At 46.2% G+C, this 21,758-nt stretch overlaps 1 protein-coding gene across 1 annotated transcript in view; it reads right to left on the bottom strand.

Annotated features, from left to right (window-relative positions):
• Nucleotides 1–7,399, bottom strand: part of ap1s1 (adaptor related protein complex 1 subunit sigma 1) — a 133,626-nt gene extending 126,227 nt beyond the window's left edge. The window contains exon 1 of the mRNA XM_084327418.1: nucleotides 7,374–7,399. Within this exon, the coding sequence (XP_084183544.1) occupies nucleotides 7,374–7,376 (3 nt within the window). The 5' untranslated portion in view covers nucleotides 7,377–7,399. The remainder of the gene's footprint in view (nucleotides 1–7,373) is intronic.
• Between the last annotated feature and the right edge of the window lie 14,359 nt (nucleotides 7,400–21,758).

The following is a 21,758-nucleotide window of genomic DNA, read 5'->3' as shown; positions in this document are numbered from 1 at the left end:
TCATTCTGTCTCTTCCGTTAGGCTAACCAGTAGGACTAGGACGTGTGTCGTACATTCGGTCTCTTCCGTTAGGCTAACCAGTAGGACTAGGACCTGTGTCATTCATTCTGTCTCTTCCGTTAGGCTAACCAGTAGGACTAGGACCTGTGTCGTACATTCGGTCTCTTCCGTTAGGCTAACCAGTAGGACTAGGACGTGTATCATCATCTACTCCCACGGGGGCGACCATGCAAGGTGCCAACCTGCTCATCGGGAGCAGATAGGGGCTAAGTGTCTCGCTCAAGGACACTTCAACACACTGCCGGGAGGAGCGGGAATCGAACCAGGTACCTTTCGTTTACCAGACGACCGATCTACCTCCTGAGCCACTGTCGCCACTTATTTGACAAAGCTGTCACTTAAGTAACCTTTTCCCTCCAGTGACAAGTTAGCTGCATATCATTCATCATGCCTGTTGAAGCCGTTCAGAATTAATGTAGTTGTGCCATCTGGCTGCTGCCAGCTATTCCCACAGACGGAACAGTGTTGGACAGTCCAAATGCAGTCCTAGTTAGGGATCGATCGGTCCGATACTGTGCTCATGTACTCTAACAACTCATAAAACTTCAGACTCAGTCCCATGTTTGTTCAGAAAACCACAAAATGTTATGTTACAAATTTAGTTTGTTACAGTCATAAATTGAGGAACATCTGATCAAAATAAATATTATATTATATTTATAATATTTGAGCTGGAACTCTTTTGAAGCTGGGACTTTCTGTGCTAATTTTCCCCTTCATAGCTAAAGTGACAGTTTTATTTAATAGGGGGTGTCTGGGGATTAACTGGACATGGTAGGGTGCTCTGTGAACTGGCATTTGTGATTTTTTATGAAATAGGCTCAGGAATCAGGATTGTTAACCCATTCTCTGCCGGAGCTTATATCCATCCTTGTAGCCTCTCTGCCAGCACTATTTGTCTATGGAGATGTTCACCTTCTTTGCAGGGCTATAACTTTTTTAATTGTATTGCTAAATTGACATTACTATGGCCCATTCAACATCAATTATCTATCGTTCAGGATGTAGGAACGTTTTACTTTTTCATTCACACATTCATACTAAAATACCGTCCAGAGTATAAATATGTTTTTATCGTTTTCTGCTGTATTTCATAGAACGTGAGATATAGCCATGAATGCATATATTAGATGATCAAATGCAGTTTGATACCGATCAACGTTATATTAAAAATGTCAACTGTACATGATCCTAAACGTCATGACTGGTCATCTGCTGGTGACCGGAGGGGGGGGGGGGGGGTCGTTTATAATTCAATGACCGACGTTAAATGATTCATGTAGTATGGGTGATATATAGATCAGAGCAGTTTGTATGGATAATAATAATCAAAAACGCTGAAACTCACGGCAGCTTCCTCTTACCGTTGGGCGATCACACTGGCGCAAACAGATCCCAGTTATGTGATATTGATCTAGGTGATCCAGTTCCGGTTTGTATAATACTAATATACGTCCAATCATGTTGTTTATTGAGTTATGGCAACGGATCGATATCCACGGTGTCTGGATAGAGTCCGTTTTCTCATGATAACAGATTCATTTATTTCAGGGGGGTACATGACATACAGGTATACACACACAGTACTGTCACATTTGTGACATACAAGATATGCAAATATACAGTACTGTTAAACAGAGATCCTAACAGAAAATATATACGAGGGGGAGGAAACTGTAAATTTGGAGGGGGTGGGAGGGGTTTGGACATACGGGGGCCAGTTTGGAGTGGCAGCCTCCCGTAGCCAGGTGCTCTTTGAGAGCTCACTTTGATTGCACCGCCGGTAAAGCTGAAGCCTATGCTAACCGTCTTCTTAGATGACGCACACTAATGTATATATATTATCTGTAACAGCAAGGCATAAAGCTATTTCAGCCTGTGTCAGGCCTTGATTGAAGAGATATGTGACGTGGTGATCAATATTCTCCTGCTCCTTTAGCCCCTTTCGTGACTGTGATGCCCCGCAGGGGCTACCCATGCTCGTCTGACATTGCGACACTGAATGATGTTTCCTGCAGTGATTTAATATATACTAGACTATCGTTTCGTTTTCTCGAGATAATTATCCCGTTATCACGAGAAAACGGAGTAAATAAAATGTATGAATGTACGGCCTCTTAGGGCTTCCGTAGATAATCATAAGTGAATTGCATTATATAGTATAATGGATTATTTTATTTAGAAGAATTAGGTCTAAATCATGCATGTTATACCGTGATAACTGTAAAGTCTTACTTGAAGGTTATTATCATACCGTCAGAAACTCGTATAGATAGAATAGAATAGAAATACTTTATTCATCCTGAGGGAAATTTGGCACTACAAATCGCTCACAGTAAACAGTAGACATTTGGATAGACAAAAACAAAAGACACGAATAAGAATAAAATAAGTCTACGAATAAAATACGGTCTGGGATATACATTTCCTATGTCACATTCTAATATAAAATATACAGTAAAAATATACAGAAATATACAGTAAGTGTAAATTTGTAATATAATAATAATAATATATCGTGAAATCCCTAGTAAGTAGCCTACTTTTCGTTTTTAATAGCACTTTATTGTAAATCAGATCAAATCAAATACCAATTAAATCAATTAATCAACTGCAACTTATGTCCCCGATGGAAAACGTTGTTAACATCTGCAATAAAAATATATATACATCATCTGTTTTATCTACCGTAATAAAATAAGGTTTTCCGGTCTGTTTACCTCATTCCAATCATTTTTATTGCAGTAAAATGGGATTCCCCCCCCCCCCCCCCCCCCACACCCCTATTATCTATTGCTTCCCCATATCTAAGCAGATATTGTTATCAGAAAAGGCCCTTCTGAATATCTTGACGTGTATTTCCCCCCATATCGCCAGCCCTAACCTAAACCCTTGTCAGAGGTTTGGATACTAAATGCCCTGTGTGTAGGTGCCAGCTCCTCCCACTAACTGTGCTGTCGTTTTAACAGAGTCGATGTGTCTCCTCTCTTCATTAACCTTGGCTGGGATCCACGACACTCCTCTCTGTACTGTCCCTTTTAACAGAGTCAATGTCCTCTCTTCATTAACCTTGGCTGGGCTCCACTAGACTCCCTTCTCTCTCTCCGTCTCTCAAGCTTTTCTTGGCCCGACTGTGAAAGTCACCTTCTTTAATAACTTTTGGCGGGTGGGCAGAAGGGAAAGAGAGAGCGAAGGGAAATGTGAGAAAAGAGCTAACAGTGCAAACAGGGATGCTGCTGCTTCTGCCAGACTGTGGAAGGAGGGTGATTACTGTGTGAGCAGTGTGTGTGAGCAGTGTGTGTGTGTGTGTGTGTGTGTGTGTGTGTGTGTGTGTGTGTGTGTGTGTGTGTGTGTGTGTGTGTGTGTGTGTGTGTGTGTGTGTGTGTGATTGCCTGGCATATGCATGCCATATACATGTGCACATGGCATGCACCATATGTGCATGAACATGACATTTGCGTGCATGCCTCCGTGTATATGTGGGTCGTGTGTGTGTGTGCATACGTGCGTGTATGTGTGTGCATATGTGTGTGTGCACATGCACACCATGTAAAAAGAGGCCACGAAGTACCACATACACAAGAATAGCTCCTTTTGAGAGTATCAGCCTATTCTTAGCCTAGTTGTCTGTGCCAGATTCAATAATGGGATGCAGGCAGTCTCACTAGCTCTGTAAGACCTGTCTCAAACCCTGCCCCTTTTCTTGATCCTCCAATCACAGCTGTCGCTTACCTCGGACTTCCTCGTACAAACAAAGTTGTGATTGGAGGATCAAGAAAAGAGGGCAGGGTTTTGAGACAGGTCCATTGCAGACAACACAATAGAAACAAGTGCATTTGTAGTGTGTGTTTGTGTGTGTATGTGCAGCAGCACATAACCTAGGCGTCCACTTTGTCCGCAGGCTTCACTGAAGGGGTGTGAGGCAACAGTTATTTTTAACAGTGTGCAAATATTATAGTCATTGGGGTGAGTTTATTTGCGGAGAAAACGGCTACATCACTTCTACAGTATGACACACAGCGACACACACACATACAACTACAAGTCTAGAAACACAAGCTTGTTAGTCTCAACACGGTACAAGTCGGGTTCATTATTGCTTGACACGTCGGGCCGAAGCCTAACCATCAATGCAATTTCCAATGGCTTTGGGGTTAAATACATAGAACTGACACAGCTGCACCTAAACTCTACGACTTGCACAGTAACATGACGACACATCAGCTGCCTACCAGAGAGGTCTTTACTTACACAGGCAGCCCTTTGCTCTCGCTCTGTACTTTATCTGACAGGGAGAAGGAGAGAGTTACATTATGTGTTTTTTTATTACAGGTTACCATTTGCATAACGCCCAAGGAAAATAACAGCCTACTTGGCTATATATATATCTACACACACACACAGCCTCCCTTTGTTCTATGTACTGTACTCAGCGTCAGCGATGGGGTTTTCACCAGCCTTTTTGGTCCAGAGTGACTTTCACTTGTTGGGCAGGATCTAAACACAGCTCGTGGAGAAGGACGGGATGTGGAACCCGAGCCAGAAAAACACCCTGAACCAATGAATTTGGGTAGATTTTCACTTTGAATTGGGTGCTACACTATTGGCTGTAAAGGGTTGGGGATTGATAAACGGTTGCCATGAAGGTATCGACCGACTTTATGCAGCCAATCACAACCGGTGTTACTGCATTTCAAAACAACACAATGTTTAATCTATTTTTACATTGTTATAGAAACTAAGGCTATAATGTTTTCATTCACACAAAGTAGGCCTGTCTGAAAAGGTATTGCTGTGATGAATATTCAATTGTGAATTTTTTTTGCAAACTGCTCCTTTAAAACACACAGCCCTGAATACGCTGCATGACAGACAGGAGACACACAACGTCACTTTGAACAAATTAAACAAGCCCGAATGAATTAAACAAGCCAGTTTAATTAATAGAAAATGTTCTACAGATACAATGTAATGTTACACGACTAACTATTCTATAACTACATTGTTATAGAAACATAATTAGAAATAATGTTTTCATTCACACAAAGAAGGCCTGTCTGAAAAGGTATTTGCTGTGATATTGTATCCTGTATGTGTGTGCATGAGTTTCATGTTTAGTTGGATTACATTTTTCCATTTACATGTAGCCATTTAGCTGACGCTTTTATCCAAAGCGACTTACAAGTTCTGTAGAACAAGTCAGCAGAAAGGGTACAACTCTGGCAGCTAAGGGTAAGTAACATTATTCGTCCAACACCGTCGAACTTGACTGCTACAGATTTTAGTAATAATATAGGCAAGGTAGATTCCTTGGTAGCAGAGTGTAGAGTAAAAGACAGTACAAATGTTTCATAAATCCATAAAAAGCAAAGTAGCCATAAAAATAGCCTTTTTTATGTGGAGTAGGTCTATTCCATTTTAAGTTGCACGTCTGTTTGTTCCTTTTACATTTTCCACATATCGTAGCATGATTATAAAGTGGTAGCACCATTAACAGGTTCAGCGCCAGAGGTCGCTATGGGCGTTGGGCCGTTGTGTGCCAGCGCTCTGTTCAATGGGGATATATTCCGGTGTTTGCAGTGCTAAACCTATATTAAATATTATAGCTATGGATCTAATAACAATGTCGATTGTCAGTGAGTTTCTTCCGGTCAACATGCAAAAAACAGATCTTTCATCCATACATTTCCGTTTTATACCGTGGTGAATATGAGTATAGTTTTAGAGTGATCCTGTGTAATCCCAGGAAACTCCGCCAAACAGCGCTTTACTGCATTTCATTATAAATCGTGCCATTTCTCACCTGATTATTGAATCAATCTGAAATCAATGCTAGATTATCGGTATTATGTTTCATCATGCATGCACGAAAGGGTGGGGTGGAGGTCGTTTTTCTATGCTTCGATCGCCACCAACGGCATACATTACACAGTACATTACAAACACACACTGCGATCGCGGGGGGAAAAATTATCGGATCAATGCCAGATTGATAACATATAGTCCTTACCTTGTCTATGATGTACTCCAAAAAGAATAATCCGATTATCTGATCTCCATTCCAAATAGTGATCGCGATCGTGTGTCCAGCGTTATCCAGCATTGCACATGAACGGGCGGGCAGGGACCCTCGTCGATGCCATCCCTATAAGTGCTTGTTTTGCCGGAGTGTTTAGACCCTGCCCCCGCGCCGCAGCTCGGCCGAGAAAACAAACCACATAGTTTCAAATGGAGTGCAATAGTGGCCACAAGGCGTTAGGCGGCGGTATTGGCTGTTTGCGATCTCAGAGGCATTCCCAATGATAACATCAGGCTGGATGGATGAATTATGAATGGATATAGCGAATAAAAGAAATAACGATTAAAACCCGACTTTTCTCGGGTTTGGCGCTCAAGCGATGGCGAGTTAACCCGACTTATCTCGGGTCTGGCGTCCATTGTGTTAAAATGGGCATTTCACCAAAAAGCAATGCAAAAACGATTTATTTTGCACATAATCTCACATAGTGTTTTGCACACATTAAATGTAGTTTGACAGTTATTCAGAGTAAAGTATATTGAATATGGCCACCAGTGGTGTCATCAGGTACATTAAATATTGTGTTAACTTAAAACACAAGATGTGATGTAGATGAAAAATAGCAATGCCGGCTTAACTGCTACCTTATAATTCCATGGAGCTGTAATTAACACAACACAAGGATTCAATGACCCACAATGACATGACACATGGCCACATTCAAACTCATTCATACTCAATAACTGTCAAACTAAATAAATGTGTGCAAAACTGTTTAGAGACTGTTTAGCTGTGTTGGATCAGCATTGTTTTTTTTTGAAGTGCCCCTTTAAGCGCTGTGTGTATACAGTGCATTCAGGCAAGTTTAAAAATGGTTTATACAGGGTGACTGTCAAGTGTTACCAGTGACACCAATGTGTTGTTGACACTTGAGGGCAAACCTCAGGAGACATTTCTCTCGGTAAACATGTCCTCCCCCTCAACGTCTAGGAGGAGCGTTGATTAAAAGGTGACATTTTACTTTTGGTGTTTTTACACAACTTATTTGATATGGGACCATCACAATACATAAAGTTATAAACCAAGGACAAGACCATGCATTGGAGTTACAAAGCTACCGGTCTGTTTTAGCTCGCAGCGCGTTGTATTAACCAGGTAGTAGAGGCAGCAGCGGCACAGGTGAACAGACACACAGCCTCTGACGTTACTCCTTCCTGTAACCATACACCTTGCTAACGTTAGCTTGCGAGTTAGCTTTTTGGGCATTTCAACGTGTATAAAGTAGGCTACTTACCATTTTGACGACTACTTCTATAAAAAAAAAACGAACGTAACCTCACACACACGGGAGCGTGAGTCCTAGGCGTGTTAATTTGACGACACTGCTCATAAAAACGCAGCCAACGTTAACAGTCCCTGTCTGTTGAGCTCTGATACTACGGGCTCGGTGGGGCGAGAGCGAGCAGCACAACCCATTCAACGAGGAAGACTCCGGTGACGCGTCAGCTGGTCCACCTCGTGGTGAACATGCGCATTGCGCATTTTGGAGGCAGCCGTGTGGCGTCATCACCAGCTACTACTGTATGATTGATTGATTGATTGATTGATTGATTAATTGAAAACATTATTAACAGATTGCAGAATGGGTACAGTACAGTACAGCTCAATACATACAATTGTTAAGGGGATGCAGACCAGAGAAAGACTGATTGATTGATTGAATTGATTGAAAACTTTATTAACAGATTGCAGAATGGGTACAGTACAGTACAGCTCAATACATACAATTGTTAAGGGGATGCAGACCAGAGAAAGACTTTCGTCTTGTTTACATCAGGGTCCCCCATTTTCAATTCATCGTAACATATATGACATACATGACATACAGATAGACAGTACTGCTACATCTATACATTTATGACATACCAGATTTGCAAATACAGTACTGTTTGTGATACAAAAAGAGTAAAAAAAAAAAATAGTATACAGTTGGCGTAGAAACTGTACATTGGATTGGGTAGGTGGGGGGGGGACTGTACATTGGAGGTGGTTGGGTGGGGGGGGGGTTGGGTAGGAGTGGGGGGGGGGTTGGGTAGGAGGGGTGGGTGGGGGACACTGTACAACTATACAAACAAAACTGTACATTGGAATATTGACAAGACCATACTTGGTCATTTACTGTACATTGGAGGGGGTTGTGTTAGGACATTTACAGGGGCCAGTTTCGAATTGCAGTCTCCCGTAGGTGTCCCTTGAGAGAGGTTTTGAAAGTGGGTAGTGATCCACATTCCTTTACAGCTTTGGGTAGGGCGTTCCACATTGATGTGGCATAATTGCGAAACGTGTTTAGTCCCTTGTTTGAGCCAAATCTGGGTTTAACATGATTTGTGGAGCTCCCTCTGGTGTTGTGATCGTGGTATTCACTGACCTTTGGGAAGTATTTTGACATGTACATGGGTACCTTGGTCGTGTAGTGTATCTTGTAGACCAGGCCCATTGCAAGTTGCTGTACTCTGTCGTCTACTCTAAGCCATCCTAGGTTGTCAAAGTGGGCAGGTGGGTGAGGTGGGTCTTGTTTACATCAGGGTCAGGGGCGGATTTAGGATTGTAGGAGATCCGGGGCTTAGCCCAGATGGGCCCCCTTTTTTTTTTTTTTTTTTTTTTTTTTTTTCTTCGGGCAGGCAAGGGGTGGTTTGGAGGGGGTCATGCACGACCCCCTCCACGACAGATTTTTTTTGAATTTAATGAACCTGTACGTGCAATTTCCTGCAATATAGAGCCTTCAATCTTGACCAATAAAGCTGCTCTTTTCACTATAAAACTCAGTTAACCATAACGTAGTTATGGTTAGATTTATATATTGGGGGGGGGTATATCATATTTTTCATATAATCAAAAAGTGGTGGAGCAAGATCATACCTTTGCTCCCCCATGTTCAATAGTGGGAGAGCAGAGATGCTCCGAATGCTCTTATGGCCAGGCGTCTATGATTCACTGATACAAAGTAAAATAGTGCAGTGCAATAAAATAGTTAGTAAAATAGAATAAAATAATGCAATAGTGCATTGCAATAAAATAGTTGTCATCGTATTTTTTCGGGAGGCCGGTAAGGAGTGCATTACAGTAGTCGAGTTGGCTTGAGATAAAGGCATGGATCTGGTTTTCAGCGTCCTTTTGATTTATAAATGGCCGTACTTTAGCTATGTTTCTAAGGTGGAAGAATTAAGTTTTTGTCAACTTGTTGATTGTGATTTAAAGCTTAGGTCTGAGTCTACAATAACACCAAGACTTAACTCACTCAAATAGTTAGCAGCTGGATAGACCACAGATGGAAATTAGCTTCTGCTAAATCTGGTGCAAACATATTTTCATGTAACAATGATGAATTGTAAAAAAAAAAAAAAAAAAAAAAAAAATTTAAATAGATTCGGGGCTTTTCAGAATAAATCCGGGGCTTGAGCCCAGGTAGCCACCCCCTAGCTCCGCCCCTGATCAGGGTCCCCCATTTTCAATTAATCATAAAATGGTATATATAAACTACAGTACTACTGTCTGTCACTAGGCTTTTCAAACACAGATCCGTGCTTTGTGTGTAGAGAGACAACAAGGTGTATATTTTGAGACAAATCTAAATCGAGCACATTGATTAAAGATTAAACAATGTATTGAGTATATATGCTGATAGGCACACGGATGGAAGAAAAGGTATGGTTGGCAAGGCTGGCTGTTTCAGATGTTGTTGTTGCCATGACAAAAGAGACGGTGATGTGGTTGCCGTGGTAACCGGGGCAGCGAGGAAGACAAATGTGTACAGAGACTGTGTAGAGTGGTTCTACATTATGAATCACTTGCCAGATAGTGAGTTGTGTTCAAATGAAAAGAAAAAAATATATATATATTATAATAATTATAATAATAATAATAATAATAATAATAATAATAATAATAATAATAATAATAATAATAATAATAATAATAATAATAATAATAATAATAATATATTAATAATAATAATAATAATAATAATAATAATAATAATAATAATAATAATAATAATAATAATAATAATAATAATAATAATAATAATAATAATAATAATAATAATAATAATAATAATAATAATAATAATAATAATAATAATAATAATAATAATACAAATAATAATAATAAATAATTTGCTCACTAAATATCGTCAGCTGTATTTGCGCTTACATTGATGACTAGTATAGAATGTCTCCGAATAAAATAAATAAATAAATTAAAATTGGGGCGACCAGTGTCCGTATTATAGCCTACCAAGTAATTTGGAGGGGGTCCTCTTTTTGTTAGAGGCGATCGTTAGTGACCCACTGACCCAGTAGATAGACTGGGGGGGGGGGGGGTTAGGGGTCATTCCGGAGGGCTAAGATCAGGGTCTTTAGAAGAACAAGGTCTACATATTACAATGTTTCCTTCCAAACAATGCAATCCATCGCCCGCAGGACAGTACTGGACCAGGATTCTAGAATGCTGGTCCCAGTCAGTGCTCCATTTCCACACCGGTGACCAAGTTATCTTCCTTCCAGCATGACTGCCTGTAACATAGCAACCGACACATAGCAAAACAATGGTTGCTATGTGTCGATATATATGAGAAATATATCAACAGACACATAATGAATAATTTGGTGACTTACTAACCCCTCCCAGCAGCACAAGCAAAAGTTGTGGCCTGCAGGGCAATGAATGAATGAATGAATGAATGAATGAATGAATGAATGAATGAATGAATGATGAATGAATGAATGAATGAATGAATGAATGAATGAATGAATGAACACTTTATTTAACAGATTGCAGAATGGGTACAATACAGTACGGCTCAATACACAGAATTGTTTATGAGATGCAGACCAGAGAAAGACGTTTGTCTTGTTTACATCAGGGTCCCCCATTTTCAATTAATAGTGACATTTATGACATACACAACATACATGACATTTATGACATAGGGACATACATGACATACAGGTATATAGTACTGTTACATTGGTGACATATACAATATGCAAATATACAGTACTGTTACCCAGAGAAAATCTATACATACGTTGGGGAGGAGACTGTCCATTAGGAGGGGGTGGGTAGGTGTGGGGGGGGGGGGTTGGACATTTATTGTGGCCAGTTTCGAATTGCAGCCTCCCTGTGAGGTTTCTGTCCTTGCGCTCTCACTCGTTCTGTTCCTTTAACCTCCCTCGCTATGTTTTCATTCATTTTCTGTCAATTGGTTCTATCCCCTCGTTCACACGTTTCTCCCCGTTGACGTCATCAGAGACGTCGCTGATTGGTTCTCTCACTTCCCCACGCTTTTCAATCACATTCCCCAGCTGTCACTGCTTTCTCCCCGTTGACGTCATCAGAGACGTCGCTGATTGGTTCTCTCACTTCCCCACGCTTTTCAATCAATCGATCCCTCATTATTTATACCCCGTTTCTCCCCACCCTAAGTTGTTGGATCGTCTTGTTTTGTCGCCTTGATTTGTCTCTGGATGTTTTTCCCCGTTGCTGCTGCTGCTGCTGCCTTTTTCTCTGTGCTGTTCTCCAGGAATTCCTAGAAGCCTTCGCTTGGATACCTGCTCCCGTGGCGCGCGCTCGCCTCCACTGTTGTTCCAGTTCCAATTACGCATCTCGTCTGGGTGAGTTATCTATTTGACTGTTCTTGACCTATTCCGTTTTTCGTGTGTAAACTTACACTGAAGACTACCACCTTTTTGTCAAACAGTCACTCACCCAGCCATTGTCTATTTTTGCTTATTCCTTTGTGGAATAATATTTTGGGATCTACCATCTCCCTCTGTGTGCTTGCTCACACCGAAGATATTATTTCACAATTAGACTGTGTGTTTACATGAAGATATTCACTGTGTGCTTGCTCACACCGAAGATATTATTTCACAATTGGACTGTGTGTTTTCATGAAGATATTCACTGTGTGTTTACATGAAGATATTCACTGTGTGTTTACATGAAGATATTCACTGGGACTGTGTTTGGATTTAGCTCACTGTGTTGTTAACACGAAGAGTTTTCACTTGGGCTGTTTTTGGAATTGTGCTCTCTGTGTTGTAACACGAAGAGATTCACTTGGGCTGTGTTTGGAACTGTGCTCACTGTGTTGTTAACACGAAGAATTGTACACCCTGTTCTCCTGCTCGTTAAAGACTGCTCTGTCACTGACTCGTTCCCTCTCTCCCTCTCTCGGTCTTGCAACAACATCTGAGAACCCACCGAGAGGATTCTGCAGAGCGGTTCAGAAGCCAACACCTGCTTCCCAAGACAACCCTCACGGGAGAAGCTGCAGAGCAGCAGAACTTTGCCCCTTGATCATTGTACCTGTCTTGTTTGACTTGCTTTCCCTGTTTCTCTTATTCCTAGTACCAAATAAACAAGCCCTTGTATTTGGCAACTCTGAATCCTACTCTCTTGTGTCGTTGCGTTTGGGGTCGGTGTCAAACCATAACATTACGATCCAACCAACAATATGACGACCCCAGCCGACACAGAGAGGGTCAGAACCGCACTTGCTATTCAAGTCGAGTTGACCAGGGATCACGGTCTCCAATTAGAGCGGGCTGCGGCTGCGGTGCAAGACCTCAGGGACCAGGTCTTGCCTATGCAGGGTTCTATGGCCGCTATGGCGGGACAACAGTCCGAGATTCTCGCTCAGCTTAACTCGCTGGGCGACGCCGTTAATACTTTTCATCTCTCACTCCCTTCAGGAACATTCCCCGCAGCCCCAGCTGATCTCGCTCCTCGGGAACCCCATCTCTCCGTCCCACGGCTGTTCGACGGTAATCCCGAGGAGTGTGCCACATTCATCATGCAATGTGAGTTGGTTTTCCGTCATCAACCAAACCGTTTTTCTGCTCATGGGTCTCGAGTGGCTTTTATAACCAACCTACTTTCAGGCCATGCTGCCCAGTGGGTCACTTCCTCCTGGGCAATGGAAGCAGATTTTTTGTTCTCCTACCCAGACTTCGTGACGGAGCTCCGCAGAGTGTTCCACCATCCAGCCCGAGGTCTGGACCCTGGAGCCCGGTTGGGGACCTTCCGACAAGGGAGCGGCAGGGTGACGGACTATGTCATAGAGTTTCGACTGGCGGCGGTGGAGAGTGGATGGAACGAACCTGCTCTTCGCCTAACCTTCATAAGGGGGCTCAGTGATGCAGTCCGGGACCAGCTCGCTACCAGGGAGGTGCCCGACTCCCTCGAGGAGCTGTTTAGCCTTGTCATCCGTATTGACGGACGCCTCCTGGAGAGAAGGCGCGAGAGGACCCGATTGTCACCTCCTGAAGCACCCCGGACTCCTGGACGCCCCGTCCCCAACACTACTGATGGTAACAGGCTTCCCCGTCCGGTGCGCGAAGAGGAACCCATGCAGCTGGGACGCTCTCTTCTAAGCCAGGCGGAGCGTCAGGCAAGGCTCAGGTCCGGTCTCTGCCTCTACTGCGGAGGTGCGGGACACCGTATCGCCGACTGCCCTACCCGGCCAAAAGATCGGGCTCACCAAGACCCCGGGAGATCCTGGTGAGCCGTTTTTCCCAGTCCCAGCGCCGCGCACCACCGGACCATCTGATGAGCGTCACCCTGGCCTGGGGGGACCAACGTGCCACGGTGGAGGCCCTCATCGACTCTGGGGCAGACGAGAACTTCCTCGACTTCGAGTTTGCCACCCAAGCCAACATACCTCTTGAGGCCCTTGTGAGGCCCTTGGAGATCTTTTCGTTGGACCAACACCGCCTGGCCGACATCTCTCAACGCACCGGCCCAGTCGTGCTGACCATCGCTGGGAACCACGTCGAGAGAATCCAGTTCCTCATCACCCAATCCCCCCTTGTCCCGGTGGTCCTGGGTAGGCCCTGGCTCGCGCTGCACGAGCCCCACATCGCCTGGTCCTCCGGTACCGTCAGGGGCTGGAGCTCCTCCTGTCACGCCCGCTGTCTGCAGGCGGCGTCCTGTCCCCCGCCCCGGAGACCGGCTGGTGAGTTGCCCCCGGACCCCTCGTCCATTCCTCCCGAGTACCACGACCTCATGGAGGTATTCAGTAAGACCAGGGCTCAGGCCCTTCCACCTCACCGCCCCTATGACTGCGCCATCGACCTCCGCCAAGGGGCTCCCCTTCCCGGCAGCCGCCTCTACAGTCTGACTGTCCCGGAGAAGAAGGCGATGGATCTCTACATCTCTGAGTCATTGGAAGCAGGACTCATTCGGCCTTCCTCCTCCCCGGTGGCAGCCGGGTTCTTCTTTGTTGGTAAGAAGGATGGGGACCTGCGGCCCTGCATCGACTATCGTCAGCTCAACGAGATCACCATCAAGAACAAATACCCCCTACCTCTCATGAGCTCCACCTTCGAGCCACTGACCCAGGCCTCGTTCTTCACCAAGCTGGATCTCCGAAGTGCCTACCATCTTGTCCGTATTCATGAGGGCGATGAATGGAAGACCGCCTTCAAGACCCCCAGGGGCCACTATGAGTACCTGGTAATGCCGTTCGGCCTCACCAACGCCCCGGCGGTATTCCAGGCACTCATGAACGATGTCCTCCGTGACATGCTGGAGGTGTTCGTGGTGGTGTACCTGGACGACATTCTTATCTTTTCCAGGACCCTCGAGGAACACATCCTGCATGTTCGCCGGGTGCTGGAGCGCCTCCTCCACAATCGGCTCTTCGTCAAGGCGGAGAAGTGCCGTTTCCACTCCAACTCCGTCGAGTACCTGGGCTTCATCGTTGAGAAGGGCTTGACCCGAGCGGATCCTCGCAAGATCCAGGCTGTGGAGGATTGGCCGGAACCCACCACTCGGAAGGAGTTACAGAGTTTCCTCGGGTTCGCCAACTTCTACCGAAGGTTCATCCGGAACTACAGTCAAGTGGCGGAGCCTCTTACCAGGCTGACCTCCCCCGCTCTGCCGTTTGACTGGTCCCCAGCGGCATGCGCTGCGTTCCGCTCCCTCAAGAGAAGGTTCACTTCCGCCCCTATCCTGCTCCACCCTGACCCCAAGAGACAGTTCATCGTGGAGGTGGACGCCTCGGATTCTGGTCTGGGCGCTGTCCTATCCCAACGTTCTCCTTCCGACCAAAAGGTACATCCTTGCGCCTTCTACTCGCGTCGCTTCCTCCCCGCCGAGAGGAACTACGACACCGGCAATCGGGAGCTACTGGCGGTCGTGGCTGCGCTGGAGGAGTGGCGTCATTGGCTTGAGGGTGCCGAGGAGCCTTTTACCATCTGGACGGACCACAAGAACCTAACGTTCATCCGCGCTTCCAGGCGCCTCAACGGTCGGCAGGCGAGATGGGCCAGTTTCCTCAGCCGGTTCGACTTCTCGCTGGCCTTCCGCCCCGGTTCCCGCAACACGAAGGCCGACTCTCTGTCCCGGATGCACTCCAAGGGGGCTCCACCCTCTGAGGTCCCATCTCCCATCATCCCGGAGGCCAGAGTGGTTGGAGCCATCACCTTGGGCATCGAGGGTGTGGTGAGGCGTGCCCTTCGCTTCCAACGTGCTCCAAGCAACGTCCCTAGGAGCCGTCTCTTCGTCCCCGACTCTGTCCGGTCCCAGGTACTGCTGTGGGGCCATACCAGCCGGTTCGCCTGCCACCCAGGCGTCCATCGCACGTTCTCCTTCCTGGCTCGTCGTTTCTGGTGGCCCACCATGCGGAACGACGTCAAGGAGTTCGTATTGGCCTGCGCGGTCTGTGCCCGCAGCAAGGCCTCTCACCAGGCACCCTCCGGGCTCTTGCAGCCCCTTCCCGTTCCAAGCCGTCCGTGGTCACATGTGGCGCTCGACTTCGTCACTGGTCTACCCTCCTCCCAGGGGAACACCTGCCTTCTGACCGTGGTGGATCGATTCAGCAAGGGGGTCCACCTCGTGGCCCTCTCCAAGCTTCCCTCAGCAGCCGAGACGGCGGACCTCCTGACGCACCACGTGTTCCGCCTTCACGGTTTTCCCCAGGACATCGTCTCTGACCGGGGGCCCCAGTTCACCTCCCAGGTATGGCGGGCTTTCTGCAAAGGATTGGGGGCAACGGTCAGTCTCTCCTCTGGCTATCATCCCCAGACAAACGGGCAGACAGAGAGGATGAACCAGAGCGTGGAGTCTGCTCTTCGGTGTGTGGCAGCCGAGAGGCCGGCATCCTGGAGCCGTTTCCTTCCCTGGGTTGAGTACTCCATCAACTCAATGGTCAGTTCCGCCACCGGCCTCTCCCCTTTTGAGGCCTCCCTGGGCTACCAGCCCCCTCTTTTTCCCGCACAGGAGACGGAAGTGGCAGTTCCCTCCGTGCAGGTCCACCTCGACCGCTGCCGTCGAGTTTGGGAGATCACCAGGACCGCGCTGCTCCGGACATCTGAGCGCGCCTGTCGTGGTGCCGACCGGCGCCGGGTTCCCGCGCCGACTTACCGCCCTGGGCAGAGGGTGTGGCTCTCCGCGAAGGACCTCCCGCTACGGTCCTCGGCCAAGAAGCTCAACCCCCGCTTCGTCGGGCCTTTCGAGGTCCTGAAAGTACTCAGTCCGGCGGCCCTGCGCCTGAAGCTTCCTGCATCCATGCACATCCACCCCGTGTTCCATGTCTCCCGGGTTAAGCCCGTCTCCCTCTGTCCCCTTATGCCTCCGGCTCCTGATCTGCCGCCTCCTGTGCTAGTGGATGGTCACCCCCAGTGGCAGGTCCGCCGGTTGATGGGCGTTCGTCGGCGGGGCCGGGGGTTCCAATACCTGGTGGACTGGGAGGGTTACGGCCCTGAGGAGCGTAGCTGGGTCTCCCGGCAGCTCATCGTGGATCCCGGCTTGATCACCGACTTCCATCGGGCCCATCCTGACGAGCCGGGTCGGCCTGGTCGCCGGGTGGCTCCCGTGGAGGGGGGGGTACTGTGAGGTTTCTGTCCTTGCGCTCTCACTCGTTCTGTTCCTTTAACCTCCCTCGCTATGTTTTCATTCATTTTCTGTCAATTGGTTCTATCCCCTCGTTCACACGTTTCTCCCCGTTGACGTCATCAGAGACGTCGCTGATTGGTTCTCTCACTTCCCCACGCTTTTCAATCACATTCCCCAGCTGTCACTGTTTTCTCCCCGTTGACGTCATCAGAGACGTCGCTGATTGGTTCTCTCACTTCCCCACGCTTTTCAATCAATCGATCCCTCATTATTTATACCCCGTTTCTCCCCACCCTAAGTTGTTGGATCGTCTTGTTTTGTCGCCTTGATTTGTCTCTGGATGTTTTTCCCCGTTGCTGCTGCTGCTGCCTTTTTCTCTGTGCTGTTCTCCAGGAATTCCTAGAAGCCTTCGCTTGGATACCTGCTCCCGTGGCGCGCGCTCGCCTCCACTGTTGTTCCAGTTCCAATTACGCATCTCGTCTGGGTGAGTTATCTATTTGACTGTTCTTGACCTATTCCGTTTTTCGTGTGTAAACTTACACTGAAGACTACCACCTTTTTGTCAAACAGTCACTCACCCAGCCATTGTCTATTTTTGCTTATTCCTTTGTGGAATAATATTTTGGGATCTACCATCTCCCTCTGTGTGCTTGCTCACACCGAAGATATTATTTCACAATTAGACTGTGTGTTTACATGAAGATATTCACTGTGTGCTTGCTCACACCGAAGATATTATTTCACAATTGGACTGTGTGTTTTCATGAAGTTATTCACTGTGTGTTTACATGAAGATATTCACTGGGACTGTGTTTGGATTTAGCTCACTGTGTTGTTAACACGAAGAGTTTTCACTTGGGCTGTTTTTGGAATTGTGCTCTCTGTGTTGTAACACGAAGAGATTCACTTGGGCTGTGTTTGGAACTGTGCTCACTGTGTTGTTAACACGAAGAATTGTACACCCTGTTCTCCTGCTCGTTAAAGACTGCTCTGTCACTGACTCGTTCCCTCTCTCCCTCTCTCGGTCTCGCAACAACATCTGAGAACCCACCGAGAGGATTCTGCAGAGCGGTTCAGAAGCCAACACCTGCTTCCCAAGACAACCCTCACGGGAGAAGCTGCAGAGCAGCAGCACTTTGCCCCTTGATCATTGTACCTGTCTTGTTTGACTTGCTTTCCCTGTTTCTCTTATTCCTAGTACCAAATAAACAAGCCCTTGTATTTGGCAACTCTGAATCCTACTCTCTTGTGTCGTTGCGTTTGGGGTCGGTGTCAAACCATAACACTCCCGTAGGTGCTCTTTGAGAGCGGTTTTGAATGTGGGTAGGAATTCAAATTTTTTTACGGCTGTGGGTAGGGCGTTCCACATTGTTGTGGCATAATTGCGAAACGTGTTTAGTCCCTTGTTTGTGCCGAATCTGGGTTGCACAAGATTTGTGGAGCTCCCTCTGGTGTTGTGAGCAATGCATGGTATTCACTGACCTTTGGGAAGTATTTCGACATGTACATGGGTACCTGAGTGGTGTAGTGTATCTTGTAGACCAAGCCCATTGCAAGTTGCTGTACTCTGTCGTCTACTCTAAGCCATCCTAGGTAGTCAAAGTGGGCAGGGGTGAGGTGGGTTCTAGGAGTAAGGTCAAGCAGTAGTCTGACCAGGTTGCTTTGTGATGTTTGTAATCTTGTTTTTAGCGCCTTCTTGTTTACCAGAGAGGAGATCCGGTACAAGAATCTAGTTCGTTGGTTGACTTTTTTTTATTACATTGGATGCCATTTTGTCACAGGAAAGATTTGCCTCTAGGATGGAACCCAGGTATGTAACTGAGAAGCCGTCGATCTTGCAATGTCACTCCCACTGACATATGGGGAAATAAGGAATCAAGCAGATTGCTGCATTCATGTGATGTCAGGTATATCGGATGAACACGTTTCCGACCCAGAAATAGCACATGGCCTCCCAAGTCGGATAAATCAGAGCTATTTATTGCCAGAGTTTGGACAGCAAGGTAAAAAAAAAAATCGAGTGTCAGTGGCTCACTATGACAAGACTGACACAACCTGGCGTCCAAACTATATCCAACCTGGCCCAACTCTGGTAACAAATGGCTCTGGGATACATTATGTCAGAGAACATTTTGATACCTGAGTTGCAGAGTTGTGGCCTTATGCTCTTTTGACCAGCATCTGTCACTGGCTAGTTCAGAATCTGCATGTTTTTATTTCTGTTATACAATACAGCTCAGTTTTTGAGATTCATGAACATGAACAAGTCTGAAAACCAAGAGAGACAAAACTCATCACCAATCTGGAGCGGCTCCATAGTGTTAGATCCTGATCAAACTGGCCAGTATCACGTCTTCGTCTGTTTGGCCCTCCATCCAATTCCTCTGCGTTGTGTCATTTTAATGGTCCTGACGTCTCTATACTGGCTGATAAGATCCTTATCTCTCCCCGTTAGTACAATCCGCAAACCATAATAATTCTCCACCTCCGTAAGAATCCGACACTTCGACAACGTGAAATACCTTACAAGGAAAAGCGTGGTTTTATTTGATAAACAGAAACCTCAGCTCAGATGTTAACAGATTGTATTGTCCTTGAAGAGTCTATTCTAAAGATCTTTCGGTATGTTCGTCTATCGTCCTTTTGTTATTCAGTCCAATAGTGTTCAGGCCTGGTCTTTAGCCTAACCCTCCTCGCGTTAGCCGAAGCTAATGATGATGTGGCATTCTTCCTCCCCCCCCCCCCCCTCTCAATGAGAGGAGAGAGTGTCTTCTGTGTGATCTCAGTCCTACTCGCTCTTGGTCAGATTCTAGTCTGCCTTACACCCGGAAACACCGTTCGACTTATAGATGTTCGTCGTCGCAACGACGGCCCCGCCTTCTGGTTGTCATGCGACGTGTTGTCATGACAACTGCGTTAATAACCTTTACACACATTTCACGTTTCATTAAGATGAACCTCTCCCTCCTGCTCTGGGAGACACTCGCTCTTATCTCAGATGTTCTTACAAGGAATGTCAACAAACATTCGGCTGGCTGCTAAACATTCTGCTGGCTACTGCCTCTGAACCGCTTCTTCTATCACCGTCTTCCATGCACATTTCGATCACCGTTTTAGCTGTGATCCTCTCCCCCCAATCTATACATCATATACATTGAAAAAGCACCCCAAATCCTTCATTCCCCCCTTTGATTCTTAATCAACCTTCAGAATCAACAGACTACTTGGTTTTTCAATTAATTATACACAAAAATAGACTCATAACAATGAGGGCCCCGCCGTCTGCTGTTTTCCTTTTGTTTTCCATTACCCGCATCACACCCAAACCAGAAAGGATAAACAACGGTCATGGAGGAGAGAGAGAGAGAGAGAGACAGAGAAAAACACAGATTGCAACTTTTCAGACGACACACCTAAACCCTTCGGCCCCCCTATTAGGTACCCCACGTCCAAATCAGAGCGCTCCCTTCCCTCTTACAGTACACCTCCCATCTTGGGCCGGTCCCGTCTTCTAGGGCAAGGGCCCCTTTCAGTGACGGCTCCTTTCCTGAGCTGGTCCCCCTCCCAGGGCGCGGTCCCCTAGGCAAAAATGTCTCCCCTGGTCTGCTCCTGCTCAGTGTCTCTGGCTGTCCTCTCCACATCTGCTCATCCACCGCCGCCGTCTCCTCTCTCTCGTCGCGGATAATCTGTGTCCCAGGCTGCGGTGCCTGGCCCCTGCGGCTTCCTCCTCCTCCAGTCTGTCTCCTGGTCATCTCCATTGCTGTCGGTGTCATTCCCCCCTTGAAAGCAGAAACACAACACCGGCAGTCGTCTGTACATTCGACTTCCCTTGTTTTGCTATTAGTCTACCACCTTCTCCACACCTATTATCCATCTTACAGGGCGGTTCCCTGTTTGTTGTCTTCCGGCGTGACACTTGCAGTTTCCGATACCCACTCCGCGCAACTCTTCATCCCAGTTTGACCCCCAGCGCGCGCCAGTTCTTCTGGTGACGTGTCTTCTGAAGACCCTGCCTATCTATTAGGTGTGAGAAGGCCCCACTGGAATTCAAACTCCCTCTTTATTCCATAATTGACCCATACAAATTACTGCACCTCCTCTGTCTGTGCAATTCTTATGTAATCCATTGTATGATTAAACTCTATTTAATCAACCTGTATATCAATATTATTATTATAATAGATCCACTCTCTGTGCTGCAGTAGATTGACTATTGAATCACTCCCCCACTCCGCCACTAGATGGTAGTACAGACTTATATCTAAATATTCCCCTATGGGTAATGAAAACTCCCCAGCACTACCCCCCCTCCGCCACTAAATCAAATCAAATCAAATCAAATTTATTTATAGGGCCCGACAACACACGTTAATGTCCCCATGGGCCGTACAGGTCTTCTTTAAACAAGTCAAGAAGACAGCATAACAATAAGTCAAGAACAGAACAAGAACACAATAGGGTCCAAACATTTTTTAGATGAATGCAAATAAATGAAAGAATGCAAGCACTCCCAGACATACCCCACGCGAAGGTAAGGAAAAACTCACTAAAACCTAACAATATAAAAGCAATTCGGTTCAAGGGTAACATCACACATCATCCAAAAGAAATCAATCAGGCATTCCAGGAGTATTACAATATACTATACAAATCTCAAAGTAATTACACACAGGAGGAACTGGATAGATTCTTAGAAGGTATCAAAATGCCAAAGCTCTCAGAATCAGATCAAGAGAGTCTTAATGCACCCTTTACCGAACAAGAAATACTAGCAACA

Source organism: Notolepis coatsorum (genome assembly GCF_963971535.1).
Source record: "Notolepis coatsorum genome assembly, chromosome: 13".
Taxonomy (NCBI): Eukaryota; Metazoa; Chordata; class Actinopteri; order Aulopiformes; family Paralepididae; genus Notolepis; species Notolepis coatsorum.
The sequence above is the reverse complement of the archived record's forward strand: the minus strand, read 5'-3'. Positions and strand labels throughout refer to the sequence as shown.